General features: G+C 34.6%; 1 protein-coding gene across 1 annotated transcript in view; it reads left to right on the top strand.

Annotated features, from left to right (window-relative positions):
* LOC143054215 (PHD finger protein 20-like protein 1) overlaps window positions 1-20,292 on the top strand; it is a 41,002-nt gene extending 20,710 nt beyond the window's left edge. The window contains exons 8-17 of the mRNA XM_076227143.1: window positions 4,670-4,838; window positions 6,343-6,468; window positions 10,668-10,874; window positions 11,201-11,308; window positions 12,326-12,495; window positions 13,359-13,458; window positions 14,270-14,468; window positions 15,316-15,787; window positions 16,699-16,828; window positions 17,574-20,292. Coding sequence (XP_076083258.1) covers window positions 4,670-4,838; window positions 6,343-6,468; window positions 10,668-10,874; window positions 11,201-11,308; window positions 12,326-12,495; window positions 13,359-13,458; window positions 14,270-14,468; window positions 15,316-15,787; window positions 16,699-16,828; window positions 17,574-17,704 — 1,812 coding nt within the window. The 3' untranslated portion in view covers window positions 17,705-20,292. The remainder of the gene's footprint in view (window positions 1-4,669; window positions 4,839-6,342; window positions 6,469-10,667; window positions 10,875-11,200; window positions 11,309-12,325; window positions 12,496-13,358; window positions 13,459-14,269; window positions 14,469-15,315; window positions 15,788-16,698; window positions 16,829-17,573) is intronic.
* The last annotated feature ends 665 nt before the right edge of the window (window positions 20,293-20,957 follow it).

Here is a 20,957-nt window from a genome sequence, read left to right as displayed (position 1 = left end):
GTAAGAAAGTGTTCCCGCTTAACTGGGTTTCTATTCAAACTGATGTCTAACATATTAGCACGATGAAGAGCTTGTTGTCTGTTGCTTGGTAATGGCTGTCTTGGCACTCGGAACGGCAACGGTGCTACCCAACTTCCTTCCGAGTCTCTTACAAATTCGTTGTCCATCTGCTTCATGAACATTTTATCCTCATATGACTGTCCAGGCTTGTCATCGTCCCTTGTTTTTTCAAAGAGTGGCGATTGTAGGTCTTTCGTTACAGGGTCTGTGTAGTTTTCCCGGATGTCAAACTTGCTTGTGCATGGTTGAAAGGTTGAAGGTTGTCCTGTAGGCAAAATGTTGGTTATTTTGACATTTAACTCAAGAGGAACATGCTGCTTGTTAATGCAGGTCTCTCCTATCACTACCCAACCAAGTTTCAATTGTTGTGCATATGGAGTTCTGGGTGGTCCTATGCGCTGATCGAGGACATGGTGTGCCTCTATAAGGTCTCTGCCAATTAAGAGAAGAATTTGGCAATTTTCCTCTATTGGTGGAATGCTACCTCTAAGTTCTTTTAAATGAGGGTGATGCATTGTTACTTCAGGAGTAGGTATTTCGTCCCTATTATTGGGAATATGATCACATTCAATCAGTACGGGAAGGTCAAACTTGTCATTACCATTGATTGATTCCATGACGAAACCTCTTCCTCTTTTGCCGGAAGTGACTACTTTGCCGGAGCATGTTGATAAAGTATAGTTTTCCGGTTTATCTTTGACGTCGAAAAGATTAAAGAATTCGGGCGATGCTAGTGACCGGTTGCTTTGGTCATCAATGATGGCGTACATGCGAATAACTTTGTACGGGTTATCTTTGTGATAAACATTCACAGGAAGTATTTTAGCACAAGATTTCCCACTATATGTATCTTTGCAGACCTCAGTACAGGTAGAGTTAACTGAGGTTGCCTTAGTTTCAGCCGATTCTATAGGCTCCCCGCCGTAGGCTTGCTTAGGCGAGCTAGACTGTGAACTTGCAGGTTGCTGTGGTCTAGTGATGTGAAGTGCGGTAGTGTGTTGTTTACTTCCACATTCTTTACAACTTATGCTTGCATTGCAATCCCGGCTTCTATGTGTGGTAGAATCACAACACTTGTAACATACATTGTTTTCTTTTAAAAGACCTTTGCGCTCCTCTATTGACTTGGCTCGGAACGCTCGACATTCATTTAAGGAATGCTTTGTATTGTGCAGAATACAAAGACCTTGTTTGCTGGCGTCTCCAGATTGCTGCCCAACTGCTGTTTTATGAGCACCAACTTTAGTCCTAGGGTAAGGCGTAGACCTTGGCGCAGCACCTTTTGTATTTGGTGTGGCTTTTGACCCAAAGATGAACCCAGGATCGTTCTTTGTTTTGCTTATTTCCCTGATGTAGGCAGAGAATTCTGTGAAAGGTGGAAAGGCAACGTCATATTTGGCCTTGTATCTTGTAGCCCTTGTGGTCCACTTTTCTTGGAGTCCGTACGGTAATTTTTCAACAATAGGATTTATCCCGGACGAGGAGTCAAAATATGCTAGCAAACATCCCAGCTTGGGATTTTCCTTGTGATATTCTATTTCTGATAGAATGTCAGACAGTTCGTAGAGACGTGCGTTGTCCTTATTTGTTAAGGTAGGGAATTTTGCAAGTTTACTCTTGAGAGAGGCTTCCAACATTTCTGGAGCGCCATACCGCTCGTCAAGCCTCTTCCATAATCTCTGTATACCTATGGTAGGATTATTAGCGTTCGACGCTCTTATGCTAATGGCGTGTTTAGCAGACTCTGGACCGAGCCACTTGATCAGTAAATCGATCTGTTCTGAGTCAGAGACTTGTAACTCATCAGTCACGTTCTTGAAGCTTGCTTTCCAAGTATGAAAGGACTCTGCCCGATCGTTAAAGCTTGTTAATCGGGAGAAAAGCAAGTCCTTACGTAAAAGGAATCTAGTTATCTCTGATGTAAGGTTGATTTGTTGCTGGTTTGCAACAGGGATCTCTTCTGTTACGCCTTGTTTTTGGTGTGAAACAGGGATCTCTTCTATAAAGTCTTGTTTTATGCGTAAGACAGGGATCGCTTCTTTAACACCCTGTTTTTGATGTTCAGTAGGGCTCTCATCTGAAAGGCCTAGTTTTTGTATGCCGGTTACTAATCCCAGATCTGGGATAAAGGTAACTTCCGGTGACTTATTATTGGAAGGCAAGACAGCAGATGTCTGTGACAGCAAGTTCTGTGCCACGGATGGCACAAACGCCGGTGCGTCGTGACTCAGCTCGATCTTAACAGGAATTTGTTTTTTCCTTTGAGGTTCTGTTACTTCCTTTACAACAGTTGATACAGGAAGTTTATTGACGAAATCTTGCACGCGCTGGAGCGGGTCTTCCTTTTCGTCAGGGAGATCGCTATACGCTTGGCTATCATCGTATTCCAGGATACGAGCCTCGGCTTCTGCGGCTGCAGCTTCTCTCTGTGCTTCAAGAAGGTTAAATTTGGCTTTAAGTTGGGCCTTTTCTCGGCTTACTCGTGCGGCTTCTTGTTGCATTTGAGCCTTCCTGCGCATAGCCTCTTGTTCTAACTGAACTGTTCTCTGTGCAGCCTCCTGAGCGACTTCTTGTTCCATTTTTGCCTTTTTGTGTGCTGCTTCCTGTTCCATTTCTGCCTTTTTGTGTGCTGCTTCCTGTTCCATTTCAATTTGTCTGAACAGGGCTTGTTCCTCTAACATTGCTTCCTGTTGTAGGATAATGGCATGTTTTTCTACAAAGGCTATTTTAGACTTGGCAGCTTCTGCCTTGGCACGCTTTCTCCGTGCTAGGCTTGACATGTCTGACACGTTAGAGCTACCACTGCGTGAGGTTTTCTTACCTTTTGAGGTCTTTGTTTTAGTGGATTTGGCATTTGTTAGGGCGAGGCGATGCTCGTGTAGTTTTTCCATAACAAGTTCCACTTTGGACAGACGTAAATCCAAAGAGAGTTTACATGCATCAATTTCTTTTTGACTCTCCAATGTTCTGGTCCTTTTCAGAAATTCTAGGTATTCATCTGTGAGCCTACGATAATTATTGCAGGCTTTAACAAGTTTGTCCTGGACTGTTAGGAGTCGCTGGAGATCGCTAGGGGGCGCTGTTACTTCCAATAACTGGGATTCAATGTCTGCCCAGAGAGCCTCTAGTTCCTGACAGAACTTGTCACGTTTTTCGGTGAAAGCTCCTTGTCCTTTTTCCGTGAGGTCACGAACTCGCCTAGACTCGGGATTTTCATCTGACTGGATTGTATTAGATGGATTTTGTAATAGTTCTAAATCTGGAACCTTTCCCTCTGGGGTCTGTATCTCTTCTTGTTGTTCCTCATGACTGGGATCCATGTTGACTCAACGTTGTTAGTTTGCTGTCGAGTATACACAAGCTATGTAGTCCACTGTCAGTGTAAAGGTATGTAAGTTGCTACGTTGTCGTTCCTTGTCTGGATATGTAAAGACAGGTTGTCGTCAATTTACTATGCTGAGCCTGACTCAGCTAGTATAACCATGGGACTGTATCGCAATCTCGGCAAATTATAAAGAATAACAACTTGTGTTTGAAGATTGTAGATTATAATTCCACCAGAAATGACACAGGAGTTTTTACAGAGCGTGTATTGTTTGGTAAACTGAAAGAAATAAAAATACAATATTTACAATATGTACGAAAGAAATATATGAATGTTCAATGCAGTAATAATATCAAGTCAAAAACGAAAGTAGAATTCTCAGTTCAATTCATAGAAATAAACAATTACAGTTCGTATTTGTTGAATAAACGTGGAATCCAAGTTAACGGAATTAACGGTATATATATTTAACAGTTTATAATTGATTTGAAACGTACTTGACGGTGATTTGTCACAATATCCACAGGAGTCGTTTTGTCGTGGCATCCATTTGCAATAGACAGGTGAGGAAGAGAAAGTAAGCACTAGTGAAAATACGGACAAGTCCAAATTATTTCCGGAAAATATGGATGTCTGAAAATTTAATCCAATAGACTATACAGTTAATATAATTGCGAAAGTGAATCAGAATAAAATGCTTCTTTATAAATCTCTCATTCCTTTTCATAACATTGCATAACTTAAAATAGCCTTCAAAATTGTGCAGAACCCATACTGAATAGTCATCAATGATAAATGTGAAGCAATTCAATGAAGAAACAAAGTGCATAATCTATATCAACATGATTAACAAAAAACTGATATGATAACATTTTATTTATTTTGAATACTGTAAACTAACTAATCATGCTAATTTTTCCTACTTTTGCGAGTAGAAATAAATGCAAATATGAGAATCTTTAACCTTGACTTTATTTAAAAACATCAAGAAAATGAGGTCGTTAAAATCAATCGCAGTGAAGTTGGATAAGAAACTACTGTAAATTCAGAAATTATTGCGTGCATTTATTGTTGCAAATTTGGCATTTTAGATTAAAATTCAATTTTGATTTTTGGGATATTGAGAAAAATCATGTTTAATTTTTGTAAAATAATTCAAAATGTGGGTTTAAATTATTGTAATTATAACACTATCAAATTTTTCATGATATTGAAAAAATCACAATAATTTCTGAATTTACAATATGAGACATCAAACTTTCAATATACACATATTTGTTGTAGGTACTGGCAAGACAGAATTTACCTGTGGGAACACCCATATCTTCACCTAGTGTTCCCGGCATATCTTCTACACCAAACATTCCTATAGCATCATCATCTAAAATCACAAGTTTGGCTGGACACTTCCCATCAACACCCTCATCATTATCTCCAGTAACATTAATATCAGGTGAGTTATGTTCCTTGTTAATATATATAGAAGCTATTATGACAACTTTTCCAAGTTACATTTGTTTCATGAAATGAGGTATGTTTCCATGTAACCACAGAAGCATACTTTGTAAATTTTCTAGTTACATTTATATCAGGTGAGTTGTGTCCCTTGGAATTATATATAGAAGCTAAATTTACAACATGTACAATTTTCCCAGTTATATTTGTATTATGAAGTGAGTTGTTTCTCTTGTAACAATAGAAGCTGAATTTATAACTTCCACAGTTTCATCTGTACCATTTAGCAGAACAGTATCACAAAGCTATTAATACTCAAATGTGAAATCCAAACCCTGCACTTTTCAAGTGCAGAAGACTTTTAACCTGGATTGACTTAGATTGTCAGTTTTCATGCTGAAAGTTGATGATACTTTCAATTGCACTCTAGCTTACTCCACCAGTAAAAACTGGTCCCCATGAAATAGCCTACATTGCTGACTTACTGTGACAATGAGACGAAGAAAGGCAATATAAAGAGCTTTTTCTTTGTTTTGTGTTAGCATTATGATAATAATAAATTCTTTATTTAAAGAGGGTAAACTCAGTTAGTTACAATAAACTAATCTTCCCTGAGGCCCTCACATACAAATTACAATACAATCAAAACAGATATTTACACATAGTTAATTTACAGTCATGTAGTTCAATGTCATTAACATAAGATATAATGCTGTTTAAGATGTATACATGAAACCAAAAAATCAAATGAAAATAAAAAAATATACAAATACATTGTAGCAAATATTTCTTATCAGGGTTGTGTTAGGTACTTCTTGATACTTTGTGTTTTGAGCTTTACGCATTTTGTGTGGTAGTCCATTCCATAATACTGATCCAGAATAAGCAACGGATTTCTAAAATAGTTCAGCTTTTGGCTTAGGAACTATCAGATTAAGGAGTAAGGATTATTATCTGATTTCAGTTTAAACTTTTGAACTAGGTACATTGGTGCTTTCATATGCATACATTTATATAGAAGTAAATATTTGTGGTATTTTATTGTCAACTGTCATCAACCCAAGTTTTTTAAATAAGGGGGCTGAGGGGGATAAAGCATCTGCATCTAGAATTAATCTTGCTGCCCTTTTTTGGAGTTTTAAAATTCTTGTTATCCCTTCATTTTTACATTCACCCCAAATAATACAGCAGTAGTCAATTAAGGGAAGAATATACCCGTTGTAATATGTTTTCCTTGCATTTATATTTAAAAATTTCTTTATTTTAGAAAGAAGGTATATTTTGGATGATATATTAGCACAAACTTGGTCAATTTGATTTTTCCAGTTAAGTGTGTTTTCAACATATCATCCATTAACTATTTATAACATGGTACATAGCATATTTAACTCTTGTGCAACGAAAATTTCATGAAATTTTTTTTTCTGGGAAGCATAAGAATTCTAAAACATGTTATTGTATCTGAAATATGATTAATAAAAGTTCACCTTGTATTACTACAGCTGAAAAGAAGAACAAAAAGAGAATTTTGTCCCCAGCAATCTCAGAGACAAGCAGTGAATCTCAGTCTGAGGATCATATGGCTAGAGCCAGACGAAGGAGTCGATCGTCTACAGCAGAAGATAGAGGTATAAAAAAGCTGTATATTGTCATGTTTTAGTTTGCCAGATTAGCTACTTTTAGGAAGTTTGATTTGCTCCTAGATAATGTAGTTCTTAAGTTTGAATACTAGTTTTAGTAAGATGCTTTTGAAATTTCGATAAGCCGCTTAGATAAAAAGGGACTAAATGTTTACTGACAATTTAAATGAATTTAATATCAAGATGAAAATGATATCTCATTCACAGCTACATGTATGAAAATATAAAAACAAATTCAGGGCTATTCCAGTAAAAATTATCCAGGGGGGGTGGAACGCCACTTATTTTTTGACCCCCCACCTATGGAAAAGATTAAAAAAATACACCCCCACCTAGAACATGTATTTTCTTCCAAGACCCCCTACCTAGAGAAAAAAAATAAAAGTTAGCTAGTTTTTTAAAGTATACAAAAATGTTTCATCCTGTCAAATAAATGTAAAATTTGTTGGTTTATCTATTTCAGTGCATCCAAAAAATCCGCCTCTGGTCTCAATGGCAATCATACCACATCTTCTTTTTTATACTAGCTATGTTGCTATTAAAATATAAAATGAAACATGTAACAATGTTATGGAGCAGCAGACGACAGATGCAACATGACGGCAATAGCTCACAGTGACCGAAAAAGTGGGGTGCGATTTTAATTATAGCCCATTTTATTTTTAAAACTGTCAATAACATTTTCAGGTACGACATATTCTTCAGGTGGGGAAACTGGTTGGCACCAACCATTTGATGTTTCAGTGTTTAGTTTGAGCCATAAAATATTTTTGGTAGGCACAATGTAATTCTTTTTTTATTTTTTGTATTTCTTGTATACATTTTTTTTTCAATAGGCAAATGTTGAGGAAGATGATATACTCTCCTGTGTAACAAGGCCATATTTTTCCGCAAAAATTAGGCCATTTTTAGCTCACCTGGCCTAAAAGGCCAAGTGAGCTTTTCTCATCACTTGGCGTCCGGCGTCCGGCGTCGTCCGTCGTCCGTCGTCGTCGTTAACTTTTACAAAAATCTTCTCCTCTGAAACTACTGGGCCAAATTAAACCAAACTTTGCCAAAATCATCATTAGGGTATCTAGTTTAAAAAATGTGTCCGGTGACCCGGCCAACCATCCAAGATGGCCGCCATGGCTAAAAATAGAACATAGGGGTAAAATGCAGTTTTTGACTTATAACTCAAAAACCAAAGCATTTAGAGCAAATCTGACATGGGGTAGAATTGTTAAACAGGTGAAGATCTATCTGCCCTGAAATTTTCAGATGAATCGGATAACCCGTTGTTGGGTTGCTGCCCCTGAATTAGTAATTTTAAGGAAATTTTGCTGTTTTTGGTTATTATCTTGAATATTATTATAGATAGAGATAAACAGTAAACAGCAATAATGTTCAGCAAAGTAAGATTTACAAATAAGTCAACATGACTGAAATGGTCAGTTGACCCCTTTAGGAGTTATTGCCCTTTATAGTCAATTTTTAACCATTTTTCGTAAATCTTAGTAATCTTTTACAAAAATCTTCTCCTCTGAAACTACTTGGCCAAATTAATCCAAACTTGGCCACAATCATCTTTTGGGTTAGTAGTTTGAAAAATGTGTCCGGTGACCCGGCCATCCAACAAAGATGGCCGCCATGGCTAAAAATAGAACATGGGGTAAAATGCAGTTTTTGGCTTATAACTCAAAACCCAAAGCATTTAGAGCAAATCTGACATGGGGTAAAATTGTTTATCAGGTCAACATTTATCTGCTCTGAAATTTTTAGATGAATCGGACAACCCGTTGTTGGGTTGCTGACCCTTAATTGTTAGTTTTAAGGAAATTTTGCTGTTTTTGGTCATTATCTTGAACAACAATAATGTTCAGCAAAGTAAGATTTACAAATAAGTCAACATGACCGAAATGGTCAATTGACCCCCTTAGGAGTTATTGTTCTTTATAGTCAATTTTTAACAATTTTCATAAAATTTGTAAATTTTTACTAACATTTTCCACTGAAACTAATGGGCCAAGTTCATTATAGATAGAGATAATTTTAAGCAGCAAGAATGTTCAGTAAAGTAAGATGTACAAACACATCACCATCACCAAAACACAATTTTGTCATGAATCCATCTGCTTCCTTTAATATTCACATAGACCAAGGTACCAAGGTGAGCGACACAGGCTCTTTAGAGCCTCTAGTTTTCCTTCAATACCACCCACGCAACATGCGCAATAAAAATCTAATTGTCTGTGCCAAATATAAATATTTTTTTATGGACCGCATAGTTTGGATGTCACCCACACATATTTTTTTGTTGGGAGACAGTATACAAGGGAGAGGGTACTTGAAGTTGTTATAAACTGTATGCAATAAAATATTATTTGGGACAAAAATTGCAAAGAATTGGCCAGTCCACCTTATTAAGGACATATTCTTTGCAAGGAAAGAGATTTAATTACAGCAAATTCTGCCATTTCAATTTCAATGAATATACAATAACTTCTTCCAACCGCAACAATATTTAAGTTAACCTTTATTTACAATGTTTAAACTGGTACTGTTGCCTTGTTCATGTTCATGTATGTATGTATGTACTGGTAAATGCCTCCGATATCCGAAGAACCCCTCGAAAGCTGCGAGGGTACAGTGGCATCCATGTACACTCCCTAACGGGATTAATGGAGATGTGTCACTAACGTATGTTTATACGACAATTATTTTTACAAGGACAATCAATCCCCTGCCAACACAAAGGGAGTGCTAGGACACCGGGCAGTCTGTTATTATGGTGGAGGAAGCCGAAGTACTCGGAGAGAACCACCGGGACACTCGGTGGAAACAGACAAACCAGAGAGATATCAGAAGATTGATCTCCAGGTCAAAGTAAGGGACAACTTTGACCAACCGAGGCCCCCAAAGTACCCATTCTAGTTTAAACTCCGGTCTTGGTACCAGAGATGTGTGTGAGAGGGTGAAAATTACCCTTCTGATGTGCTGATATTTTTAGCACCCCGAGTGAGAATTGAACTCGGGACCTTCAGCACTGTAGCCATCGGTCTTAACCGCTAGACCACGAACTCACACTAGTGTTGGTTTTTTTTTACATTAAATTTGGGTCTTCGTCGATACCATACTTATTCCAGACGTTCCGTATCAGAGGACATTTCAGGCAATTCCTCTGCACTTCTTGTATCATTATATCTTCATAACGGTGACAAGAATAACAGTATAGAGTACCATTAATTCATAGAACAAAACAACAAATCGCTGAAGAAGTCATGTTTACAAAATGTCAAAATGAGCCAAAGACCAAAAAATGACAAGGACAGTTAAGCGTCATTTATGGAGACAAAAACTATATTCCTAAAAAGTCTTTGGGGTTCTTCAATCGAAATAAAAGCAAGCTAAACTAAATGAGATTATTATAAGGGCTAAATCTCGTCTGTACTAGCCAAATTTAACAAATTTAAAGTTGTTTATAAAAAAAATATATATCATGAATGATGGTTAATTACGTTTTTCGGGTTATCAGTTAGACCGCATGGTTTTATTATTACAATAGGAAAACACCCGAGACGTGAAATCGCATGGTTCTATTAACATAGGTAAACATCCGAGACGTCCCAAAAATATATAGGTGCTCCTATTATTGGAGGAACATTACACAGTTGTGTACACACACATGGCGGCATGTAACACGATCGGAAATTCATTTGACGATATCTAAACGTTTCGAAACGAAGTGAAAAGTATCGTGCGCCACGTGGGCGCTTACATTTGTCACTGTATGCGCCATTTCTTGTCAATATGCGCTATAGGCGCAGGGGGCACGTCCTTCCCGATCACTGGTTTGACAAGAACACAAACGGACGCTTAAAATTAGTGGTCTGCCAACTTTATTTGCAGTCGGATGACCTTTTCAGGAGAATCTTCCTTCATAACAGGGGGAACAATATGTTTAACCTATCATTCAGAAACCCCCCACCAACAGAAATGAATTTAAATCGGGACCACCACCCTCCAGAATACAATTATGTTGATAACCCCCCACCTATGGAAAAAAATATCGTCGGCGTTCCGCCCCTACTAGGTAAATTTTACTGGAATAGCCCTCACCTGAGATATCAGTTTCCATGTCTAATTTCCAAACATTTCTTTATTGAACAGGACTAATACCATTATAAATAAATTTATGTATTTTGTAGCTGCTGTGATGTATACACCTCCTACTATAGGGTTACCACCTAAAGGTTTTGTCGTAGAACAAGACCACAATCATTTTAAGTGTATGTTTGAAGGATGCAACAAAGGATTCCGTAAGGAACAGCTCCTTGATTCCCACATCAAGTATTATCACATGGACTTTATACGGCCAAGTCTTATACGCAAAAGACGGAAAACATCAAGCATTTGTAAGTATAAAACTGTCTCACTAGAAATGGTATGAGTAGGTTCCATTGTCACTTACATGTCATTTTCGATATTTAAAGGTTGACCCTTTTATAAAATTTGTAATTTTTAATAGGCCATATTGTTTTGGGAAAGATTTAAACTATTGTTCCAAGTCTTTTCTTAGGCACCATCCCCATAAACAAGAAGTTGCACAGATTAGCTACTAAATTTACAAAAATGTATTTACACTAAAATATAACTCCTTATATTTATCATGACTGTATACATGTGCAATTATTTGAACTGTGACGCTGTTTGGGTTATACCACTGCTCTTTATTTTATAGGTTCAACTGACTCTGATACGTCACAGGTTGATATTAAGAAGCGACACATGTCAGCTGACAGTGCTCTACTAACTATTAACCAAGAACATGAGGAGGTTGAAGTAGATGGTTTGTATTTATACCCATGTCAACAAAGTTGTTATGTTAGAATAGTTTTAAAAAATATATTGTGGATTCATAATGATTCGTAGGGTATTAGTTTTAGTAGATTTCCCAAGTATAAGGTAATCACCATTTAAATAAGTAATCAAGTAAAACTTTCTTCATGCTTGTAAGCAAACTTTCACTTAACCATGAAATCCAATCAAATATCCATGAAAATGCATTTTTTCTTAAATTCTCAAAAATTCGTATTTGTGAAAATATATGAATCTGCAGTATTTAATTATTTTACAATTGTAGAAACAGAAAAACTAAATAACTAATCTTTAATCTTTAATAAAAAGAAAATAGATGATGGAAATTTTAAAATATGATTTTTAAGTGGGGAAATGGAAAAAAAACCCAAACATTTTAGAATGAAATTTCATTGGATGCTAGACAATAATCAAAATATTAAAAGAGAAGCAGTACTAGTGTTATAGCTTTCCTTCCTGTTATTCCAGTACTAGTGTTATAGCTTTCCTTTCTTATATTCCCTATTAATGGCATACAGATTCTACCACTCATCTTCATCCTGTAGATAATGATATTGATCCACTTGAGATAGTAAAGTTCTTTTATATCTAAACATCAGTTTTGCTTATTTAAGCATTTTAAAACAAAATTGAGATAGTTATGTTATTAATCTAAAACATTAGTTTTGCTAAGTATTTTTAAACAGAACAAATATAAAATTAATTATCTCTCTTTATTTTGAATTTATTCGATTATCAGAATTTAAAATTGACAATTGAAACAGGGAATGTGACAAAGAGAACAACCTGACCAAAGAGCAGAAAAAAGTCATAGGTCACCAAAGGGTCTCCAACACAGCGAGAAAATCCCACATATGCCATATTTGTATTCATTTACAAGTGTTGAACACAGGTTCATTATTGCAGCCTTGATTTATAAGGGTTTTGAAAGAATACTGCAAAAAAAAACCCAAATAACATTTATCATACAATTTTGTTATAATTTTAGACATGCATAAGGCAGAACATAGGGAGGAAGCCATTGTTGAAGCAGAACTTAAACAGGAAGTTGATACCATGGTGATGGAAGAGTCCATTGAAACAGAGGATGAATTAAGCAAGGATGAGGTGGTTAATTGTATTTGTATGGTCAATGAAGAGAATGGCTTGATGATTCAGGTAAACTTATAATATAAATAAAGTTTTGTCTTAACCCTTACGCTTGGGATTCACGCTTCAGACAGCTGACTACCAGTCCTGGTTAACCAGGGAAGCCATCGGGTAGCTTCTGTCAGGACAGGTATTGGTGAAAGGTTCACTGCTTAACTAAGGGTTACCAATGATGTTGATACGTGTTTGAATGAAATGGCAAGCAAACAATACAACAACAACAAAAAAACCGAATAGCAACACTGTTAACAACAAACAAAGAGTGTCTAAATTCTATGTCATAAAATTGAGAATAAAAATGAGAATCAATTTGATTTAAAAAAGAAAAGTGTGTGAAAGCGATTAATGAATTTGATTCAAACAAGGCATTAACATTCTGTCTTCTAATTAACAAAAAGTAAAATTGAGAATGGAAATGGGAAATGTGTCAAAGAGACAACACCCGACCATAGAGCAGACAACAGCAGAAGATCACCAACAGGTCTTCAATGCAATGAGAAATTCTCGCACCTGGAGGCGTCCTTCAGCTGTCCCCTAAACAAATATATACTAGTTCAGTGATAATGACCACCATACTAAACTCCAAATTGTACACAAGAAACTAAAAGTTAAAATAATACAAGACTAACAAAGGCCAGTACATACTATGTCATAAAATTGAGAATGAAAATAAAAATGTGTGAAAGAGACAACAACCCAACCAAAGAATAAATAAAAAAATAGCCAATGGCCACCAATGGGTCTATTTCTAATATTTAGGCATTGCATATACAATAGTATGACTGCAATCATATGTTAGAAGGCTTTGATATGTTTTCACTTATTAACAAATCTGTTTATGTTACCATGGCAACATATTGTTTATATTTTAGTGTGAAGTATGTCTTTGCTGGCAGCATGCTCTGTGCTTTGATTTAACAGAGGAGACATTACCTAGAAAATACATTTGTTTTGTGTGTAAAGATCCACCTGGTAAGTCTGTAGACCGGTGCCTCGTTTACATTTTGTTTTCATAGATATAAATGATCTGGTATGAGTGCCAATGAGACAACTCTCCATCCAAGTCTCTATTTGTAAAAGTTAACCCTTTTTTAGTCAAAGTACATTCTTCAACACGAATCACTGGCTCAAACCTAACAGCAAGCTATAAAGGGCCCCAAAAATTACTAGTGTTAAACAATTCATGCAGGAAAAAACCCAGAGTTTACTCTATTTAAAAAACAAGAAACACTTTGAACCACATCAACAAATGACAACTACTGAAGATTCCTATATGTATAAGTATAACAAGGGAAGTAATTCGGCATCTGCTGACACTGTCAGCCATTTGAAAAGTCATTCAAACTTTCATAAGTATAAAAGAACAACTAGTAGGGTAGCAAAAGTCAAACATACACCTTATCGCTAATCCCAGCTGACTCGGCCGCTTAAACTTTTGACGTCATATGTATACACAATCACTTTTCCATTGTGGCGTCAGATATTTTGTTCTGTGACGTCAAAATTTTACGGGAACCTGTGTGATATCCAGTAATGGCGGACAAATAGCAATAAGGTGTATTGTAAGCATATGCTTACAAATATGCTTACAAACTATTTTATAAAGCATTTTTTTCAATAAGGATTTTCTATAATTGTTCATCTTCTAGAGGGATGACTTTGACAAAACCACAAAATCAAATATCCACAAAAAGCAAGTCTTGTTCAGTCCATGAAAATTGATACAAAAAAGAACATAAAAATTCCAAGTATGTAATAAAATGAATTTATTTCTATTTTCCAGCTGTCAGAGATAGTTGTAGATACATCCATGATCAGGATTGGTTAAAGACAGGAGAGTTGGCTCAGTTTAACTTTTTACCACATAAAATGAAAGATGAAAATAAGAGCAGGACTAATCAGGCAACACACAGCCTTGTAGCTGACACACTAAACATCAGTAGTGTCATGCATGGTGTGAAACAGAAAATACTGGCTCTAGAGTAAGTAAAGACACACTTAACATGCTTAACATTAGTAGTGTAATACATTCATGGTGTGAACGGTGTGAAATAGAAATATTGGCTTGAGAGTATAGAGTAGAGATGCTTAACACCAGAAGTGTGAAACATGGTGTGAAATAGAAATATTGGCTTGAGAGTATAGAGTAGAGATGCTTAACACCAGAAGTGTGAAACATGGTGTGAAATAGAAATACTGGCTAGATAGGATAGAGTAAAATAAGAATAAGAATAAGAATTTTATTAGTATAAAATCCAAACAATAGGATTGTTACTAAAATATACAACAAAAAACAAACAAACAGACAGTGGCATATTAAATACAAAACGATAGTCATTAAACACTACAAACATGTACAATGATGTAGCATTGAAAGAAAAACAAAACATAGATTATTAGTATTAATTATAATACTATTTTTGACAGCATGCCTCCTCTTTAAAATTATCAATTAAAATATTATGCTTATGTTATAAAAATATGTATGAGTAGAGATGCTTAACACCAGAAGAGTACTGGTAATACACATAGTGTGAATTAGACATATTGGCTTTAGAGTATAGAGTAGAGATGCTTAACACTATAAGTGTGATACATGGTGTGAAATAGAAATACTGGCTGGATAGTATAGAGTAGAGATGCTTATCACTATAAGTGTAATACATGGTGTTAAATGAATAATACTGGGTGATTTATAGCTTGTCGACCTGATTTATTCTCATTAAATTGTGGATTTATTTCTTCATAATAAAATAAAAGTTTGAATAATTTAATTTTGTGTCTTTATTTATTTGTGATTAAGATTAAAAAAAATTGTAAATTTTGTAGAGACAAAAATCATCCAGAATATAAATTATGGAAGAAAAACTGGGATGAAGAGCCTGAAGACATAATAGCAGACGAACATGAAAGTGTTACCATGGAAATGGATGATGAAAAATGTGAAAATCTGGATCATTTACAAAGTGCTGCAATGATGAACTCTGAACTAGGCAAAACATCAGAAAATTCTATTAAGTCTGGCTGTCCAAGGGATAAAAGTGCTGAGGTTAGAGGTGATAAGCATGGCAACAAGCATGACGATGAAAATTTGATTCATGATTCTATGGACCACGGAGCTCAGAGTGAGGAGGAGGCTGGAAAGGACAGTTCAGGTGAAAGTTCAGTGAATGCTGATAGTGAATCTACATTGTCTGCACCAGAGGCCATTGCTCACCAAAACATGCAGGATCATGAAGCCTCCATGGCTGAAGAGAGCATTCAAGGGGAGATAATTGAAGAAAAAATGAAAATTGAAGAGGTCAGTAGTGTAGTGTAAAAGGATAACACAGTTTTAAAAGTTGAGTAAGGACTGATATTTAAAGATATAAGAAGATATGGTATGAGTTCCAATGAGACAACTCTCCATCAAAGCATTATAGGTCAAAGTACTGTCTTCAACAAAAAGCCTTGGCTCACACCAAACAGTAAGCTATAAAGGGCCCAAAAATTTACCAGTGTAAAACCATTTAAACGGGAAAACAAACAGTCAAATCTACATAAAAATCAGGAACGAGAAACACTTACTAACCACATCAATGGACGACAACTACTGACTTAAGACAGGTACAAACAAATGCAGCAGGTTGAAACGTTTACCAACCTACACCCTTATCTGAAACAATAGTCCAACATCGCAACATAGAAAGACAGACTACAAAATATCAATTGAAATGGCTTAAGTCAATCAAAAGATATGTTAACACAAGTGAACAAACAGGGAACGAATAAATCAGATCTATTACACAATGTAAATTCCAATGTCACAAAGCAAATATCTTAAAACCAAAATGTCCTTTTATGCCTTTTCGCCGTAATTTATAGTAAACATGATTATAATAGTAAAACAGATGAGGTATGATAGGTCCTTCCTTGTATGAAGACATCAGCAAAGTTAGAAATCAATAAAAATGACAGACTTCATCAATGAGACGAATATCCACCAGAGCCTATCTGACATGTATGTTAGCAAACATATTTCACTGTACAGCCTTCAACAATGAGACAAATATAGTACTGAGTCTACATGACATGAATGTAAGCAAATATATGGGAAGGTTAATCAGATTTTTACAAATTAGAATATTTAAAGATGAAACCTTTTTGTAGATGTTGTTACCTTAGTAACTTATGTTTGAAAATCTTGAAATATATACTTTTAATCTTTTACAGGTTGAAGAAAATGTAAATGTTGAGACAGTGGATCCGTACGTGAACTGTGAGAAGAATTTATTACATCACATTATAAAGATGCAGTCTGTGTTAGATGAAAGGCTGGACTTAATAGAGGAACAAGTTTCAGGTAAGAAAATACGGGAAAACACAAACTGGTACAGTGCAACCTGTGTTTTCTGACACACTAGGGGACCAGGCTGTTGGAAATCTGCGGTTTTTTCTGCAGGTGTATTTTTGGACCAGAAAAATGTGTTTGTTAAGCAGGATCTTTAAATACTGAGGTGTCGGATTAGGCAGGTTGTATTGAAAAATGTGGAGAACAGCATTGTTAAATTTTAAAGTGAAGATGAATTTGATTGATATTTTTAGGTTGCATTACTTTCACTATTAAAGTAGTATTTACTGCCAAATTCATTTCAAGCTAATAGGCCTTTTCACAGTTAATGCAGCCATTTTGAAATGGGGGGAGATTTTCATAGTAGAGGTGAAAATGCTTTGAAATATATGGATAAACAACATTGAAACAGAAAAGTAGCTTTTAAACTTGCATAGGATCTCCCTTATTTCTTAATATACCCACCTTTATTCAAAAAATCTACCCGCTATTCAATATGGCTGCATAACCATGTAATAGCCTGTTGACTTAAATTTGCAAATCTGATTAATAATATACATAAATGCCTACTAAGGTAAAATTAATGTCTTGCAATTCAATAATGAATCAGCAATGTGATTCAGCTTATCTGGACAAAATCGAACCAAACTGACTGTTTTTGACAAATAATTTAAAAATGTAATGCCTATTAAAAGAAAAAAAGCAGAAAAAGTTTTTAAAAAATATTGAAGGTATATTATATTTTTTCTACTTTCAGCTTTGGAAAGTACAGATACTGAAGAAAACCCATCAGATGTATTATCAGACCTGCCGTCAATCAAGAAATCACTACACATGTTACAGAACGATCTCGTCAAAGTGAGCAGGATGGCCGCTTATCATAGATAATACAATAACACTACACATGTTCCAAATTGATCTGGTCTAAGTATGAATGATGGCCGCTTATCGTAGAGGATACAATAATACTTATACACATGTACAAAACTATCTGGTCAGAATATGAAGGATGGCCTCTTATCAAAGATGATATGATAACACAACACATTTTCCCAAATGATCAGATCAAAGTATAAAGGATGGCCGCTTATCAAAGATAATACGATATTTATCATGTTATCAGGAGGTATAGAAACTTGTGTAGGAATTCCTATGCTTACAGTTCAATGGAGGTGGTACCACCTTTTGGAATGTGGGATAAAGGGGGTAAAAATAAACTAGAATGTGAATTACATGTATAGGTGGTAAAAAAGTGGGATTTGGGATATACCAGTGTAGGGTTGAAAAAGTTGAATCAGGGAAAAAGAAGAAAAAGTGGGAAATTGCAAAATTAGCATCCCTGTGTTGCCCCTTTCTGAAGTGTTAAGAGTATTTATTTACTTTTTTGGGTAGTAATTTGACAAATTTTGATTTAATGTCAGCAAAAAAAAAGAATTTTATACTATATTGTATTTTGTCATGTTTGTTATCACTATGAAATAGAAATTTAAAAAGATACTGAACATTGTATGAAATTCAATGGACGAGCAAGTTGGACTATAGTGACAGGGGAATCCAAAACTATTTGGATCATTGATGTACAAGATGTTTTATATTATATTTATACTATTGCTAAAATCCAGGTCATTTTTGACTCTGTTTGATTGTAACTGTTGTCTCATTGGTAATCATACCACATCTCCTTATAGTTCATTATTATTAATAGTGCTTCTTTTATTTCTACAAGCATAACTTACAACAGTTTAAAATTTTCAATATTTTGTAACATGTATGTGCCTGATATGTACAATCAATTTTGATTTGATGAATTGTTATTTTGTAAGTTTAAGAAAATAATGTATTGTCACATCACAGAGCCTGAAATTGTTTATTTATTGTATGATGTTGTAAGAGGCCTGCCATAAATCATGAGATTAAAATTGTATTGTCAATTTGTTACTTGTATTATCTTTCTCACTTTTTCTTTACATTATCGTCTTTACACATTTATATTCATAATCAGTTTGGGTGCATTTATTTATGAACAAAAGGCAGCAACCTCCATTTAATTTCATTATTGAAATATTTTATATATATTACTGTTATCCCTTTCCTCTATGACACCTTTTGACGCCAGCCTTTTACTCCATAATGACGCCTGTGTAGTGCCTCAGTTAAAATGTCTTGCCAACGAAAAATCTGTATCAAACTTAATAAAATTTGTATCTAATATAATAAGCATACTCATGAGAATATCTGACTGGAATTTCATTGATGAAACATTCGTTTTCACAATGCATTTATACTTTAAACCTTATAAAAAAAAATTATTGAAAAAAATCTATGCGAATCAATCATGTAAAAAAAAAAAAATTCATGGAGGAAAGGGTTAAATGTTCATGCATTCATGATTTTTTTTTTTGGGGGGGGGGGATTGGGAGGAGAAGAGGCCCAGTACAGTAGTGCTAAGATACTTTGTGTTCCACTGTATTATAGTTGCAATTTTGTCTTTTGTAGTTCTAGGAAAAAGTGTTAAAATGTTCATCATTCCAAGCATGCAATTGTACTGTAAAAACTTCCAAACAGGCAATTTTAGCTAAAATAAAAATTACATTTTACAAATTCTTTTAGTGTAACACAATATTTTGTTTTACATATATGACAATCTGAATTTCACAAAAAAACTTTATATCTCTATAAAAGTTTTTAAAAATTAAGTCTTGAATATAGAATAAAAAAGAAACTGATATTTAAGAAGTATATTATAATGAGAGATAGGAAAACAAGTATATGTATTGAGTTATAACAGTGAATTCACTGATTATATTTTTATCTGATCTGGCATGGCTGGCTTGTCTTAATTTCTTTATAAAATCCATTAACACAAGAACGGTAACCATTTAATACAATCATGACATCAATTTGTAATAAAAAAAAATACCTCAATATATCTGTATATAGAACATCTACACATAAAACATCATATACAAATAATATTTCTTAATTTATTGTTTATACTTTATATAATTATTCATCTTTAATACTAGAATATGTTTTATCTTGTACCTTGAAATAAGATTTTTTTTACTTAATCATGTTTATAAAATAAAGTTCAATACTGTAAATTACTTTTTACACTATCATTTTGAATATTCTAGTCTGAAATTTTATTTTTTTAATTAGATAGCTACCAATATAATTAATTTTTTATCTTTCACTGTTTCTTACCTGTCCTTATTATACAACACACCCTATAATCTACCTCGCCATGCCAGGTCAGATCCAAGTATTTCAGTAACACATTCAATAAAAATTTCTGCATTTTGTATTGTTTAAGGCTGCTTTTCAGCTAAGTTTTATTAGCATTTATGTACATTGTAGAATCTTCGCCTATTATTGTACAATTTATTTTGTACCTGTTATCCTTATATTGTTAACTGTTTGTGTTGTTGTATAAAGATATGTCTGTTGATTATGAATTAAAATATCTTACAAGCTGTTTTCTTATTCTTAGTATGTATGCCCAATTCTTAGTCATTTTATTGCAAGTACAATGTATTACAATTTGTGATGTGTTTTAATATTGAAAAAGAAATAAATTCCACACACATTTGCTTATATACTTGTAGGGCAGAAGGATTATGCTTTTCCCTTCCCTTCTTGTAAAAACTAATTAAGCAGAAGTTTCAGAGTTGTCTCCCTTTTCTGAATTATCTGATGGAATAGTTTCCTATTACAGTAGACTCCACCTAATTGGATGTCGGCTAAAGTAATATTATTTCAAAACACCAAACCGTTCCCTTTATATTTAATGATAATTGTATCATGTAATCAAATATCGGATATAAAAATGTATCAGCAAATCAGATAAGAATATTCAAAAATATTTGTTCAAAACCATGCACAATCTGATATATGTTTTATTTAATGTGATAGAATATTATTATGAATCCTGCTTTGTACTATATCAGCATGCTAGGTCAAATTTTTGACATTCTTTTACACAAGGTAACATCTTCTGGAAGATATGTCACCCTATCTAGCATATATCATTCTGTGTTTGAGCCCACCTGTCTTTGTACTGCCTTGTATGTACCAAGTCAGGAAAATGGCCATTGTTACATTATAGTTCGTTTCTCTGTGTGTTACGTTTCGGTGTTGT

The sequence above is a fragment of the Mytilus galloprovincialis genome, chromosome 12 (assembly GCF_965363235.1).
Source record: "Mytilus galloprovincialis chromosome 12, xbMytGall1.hap1.1, whole genome shotgun sequence".
NCBI classification, from domain to species: Eukaryota; Metazoa; Mollusca; class Bivalvia; order Mytilida; family Mytilidae; genus Mytilus; species Mytilus galloprovincialis.
This window is presented reverse-complemented; position numbering and strand designations above follow the sequence as displayed.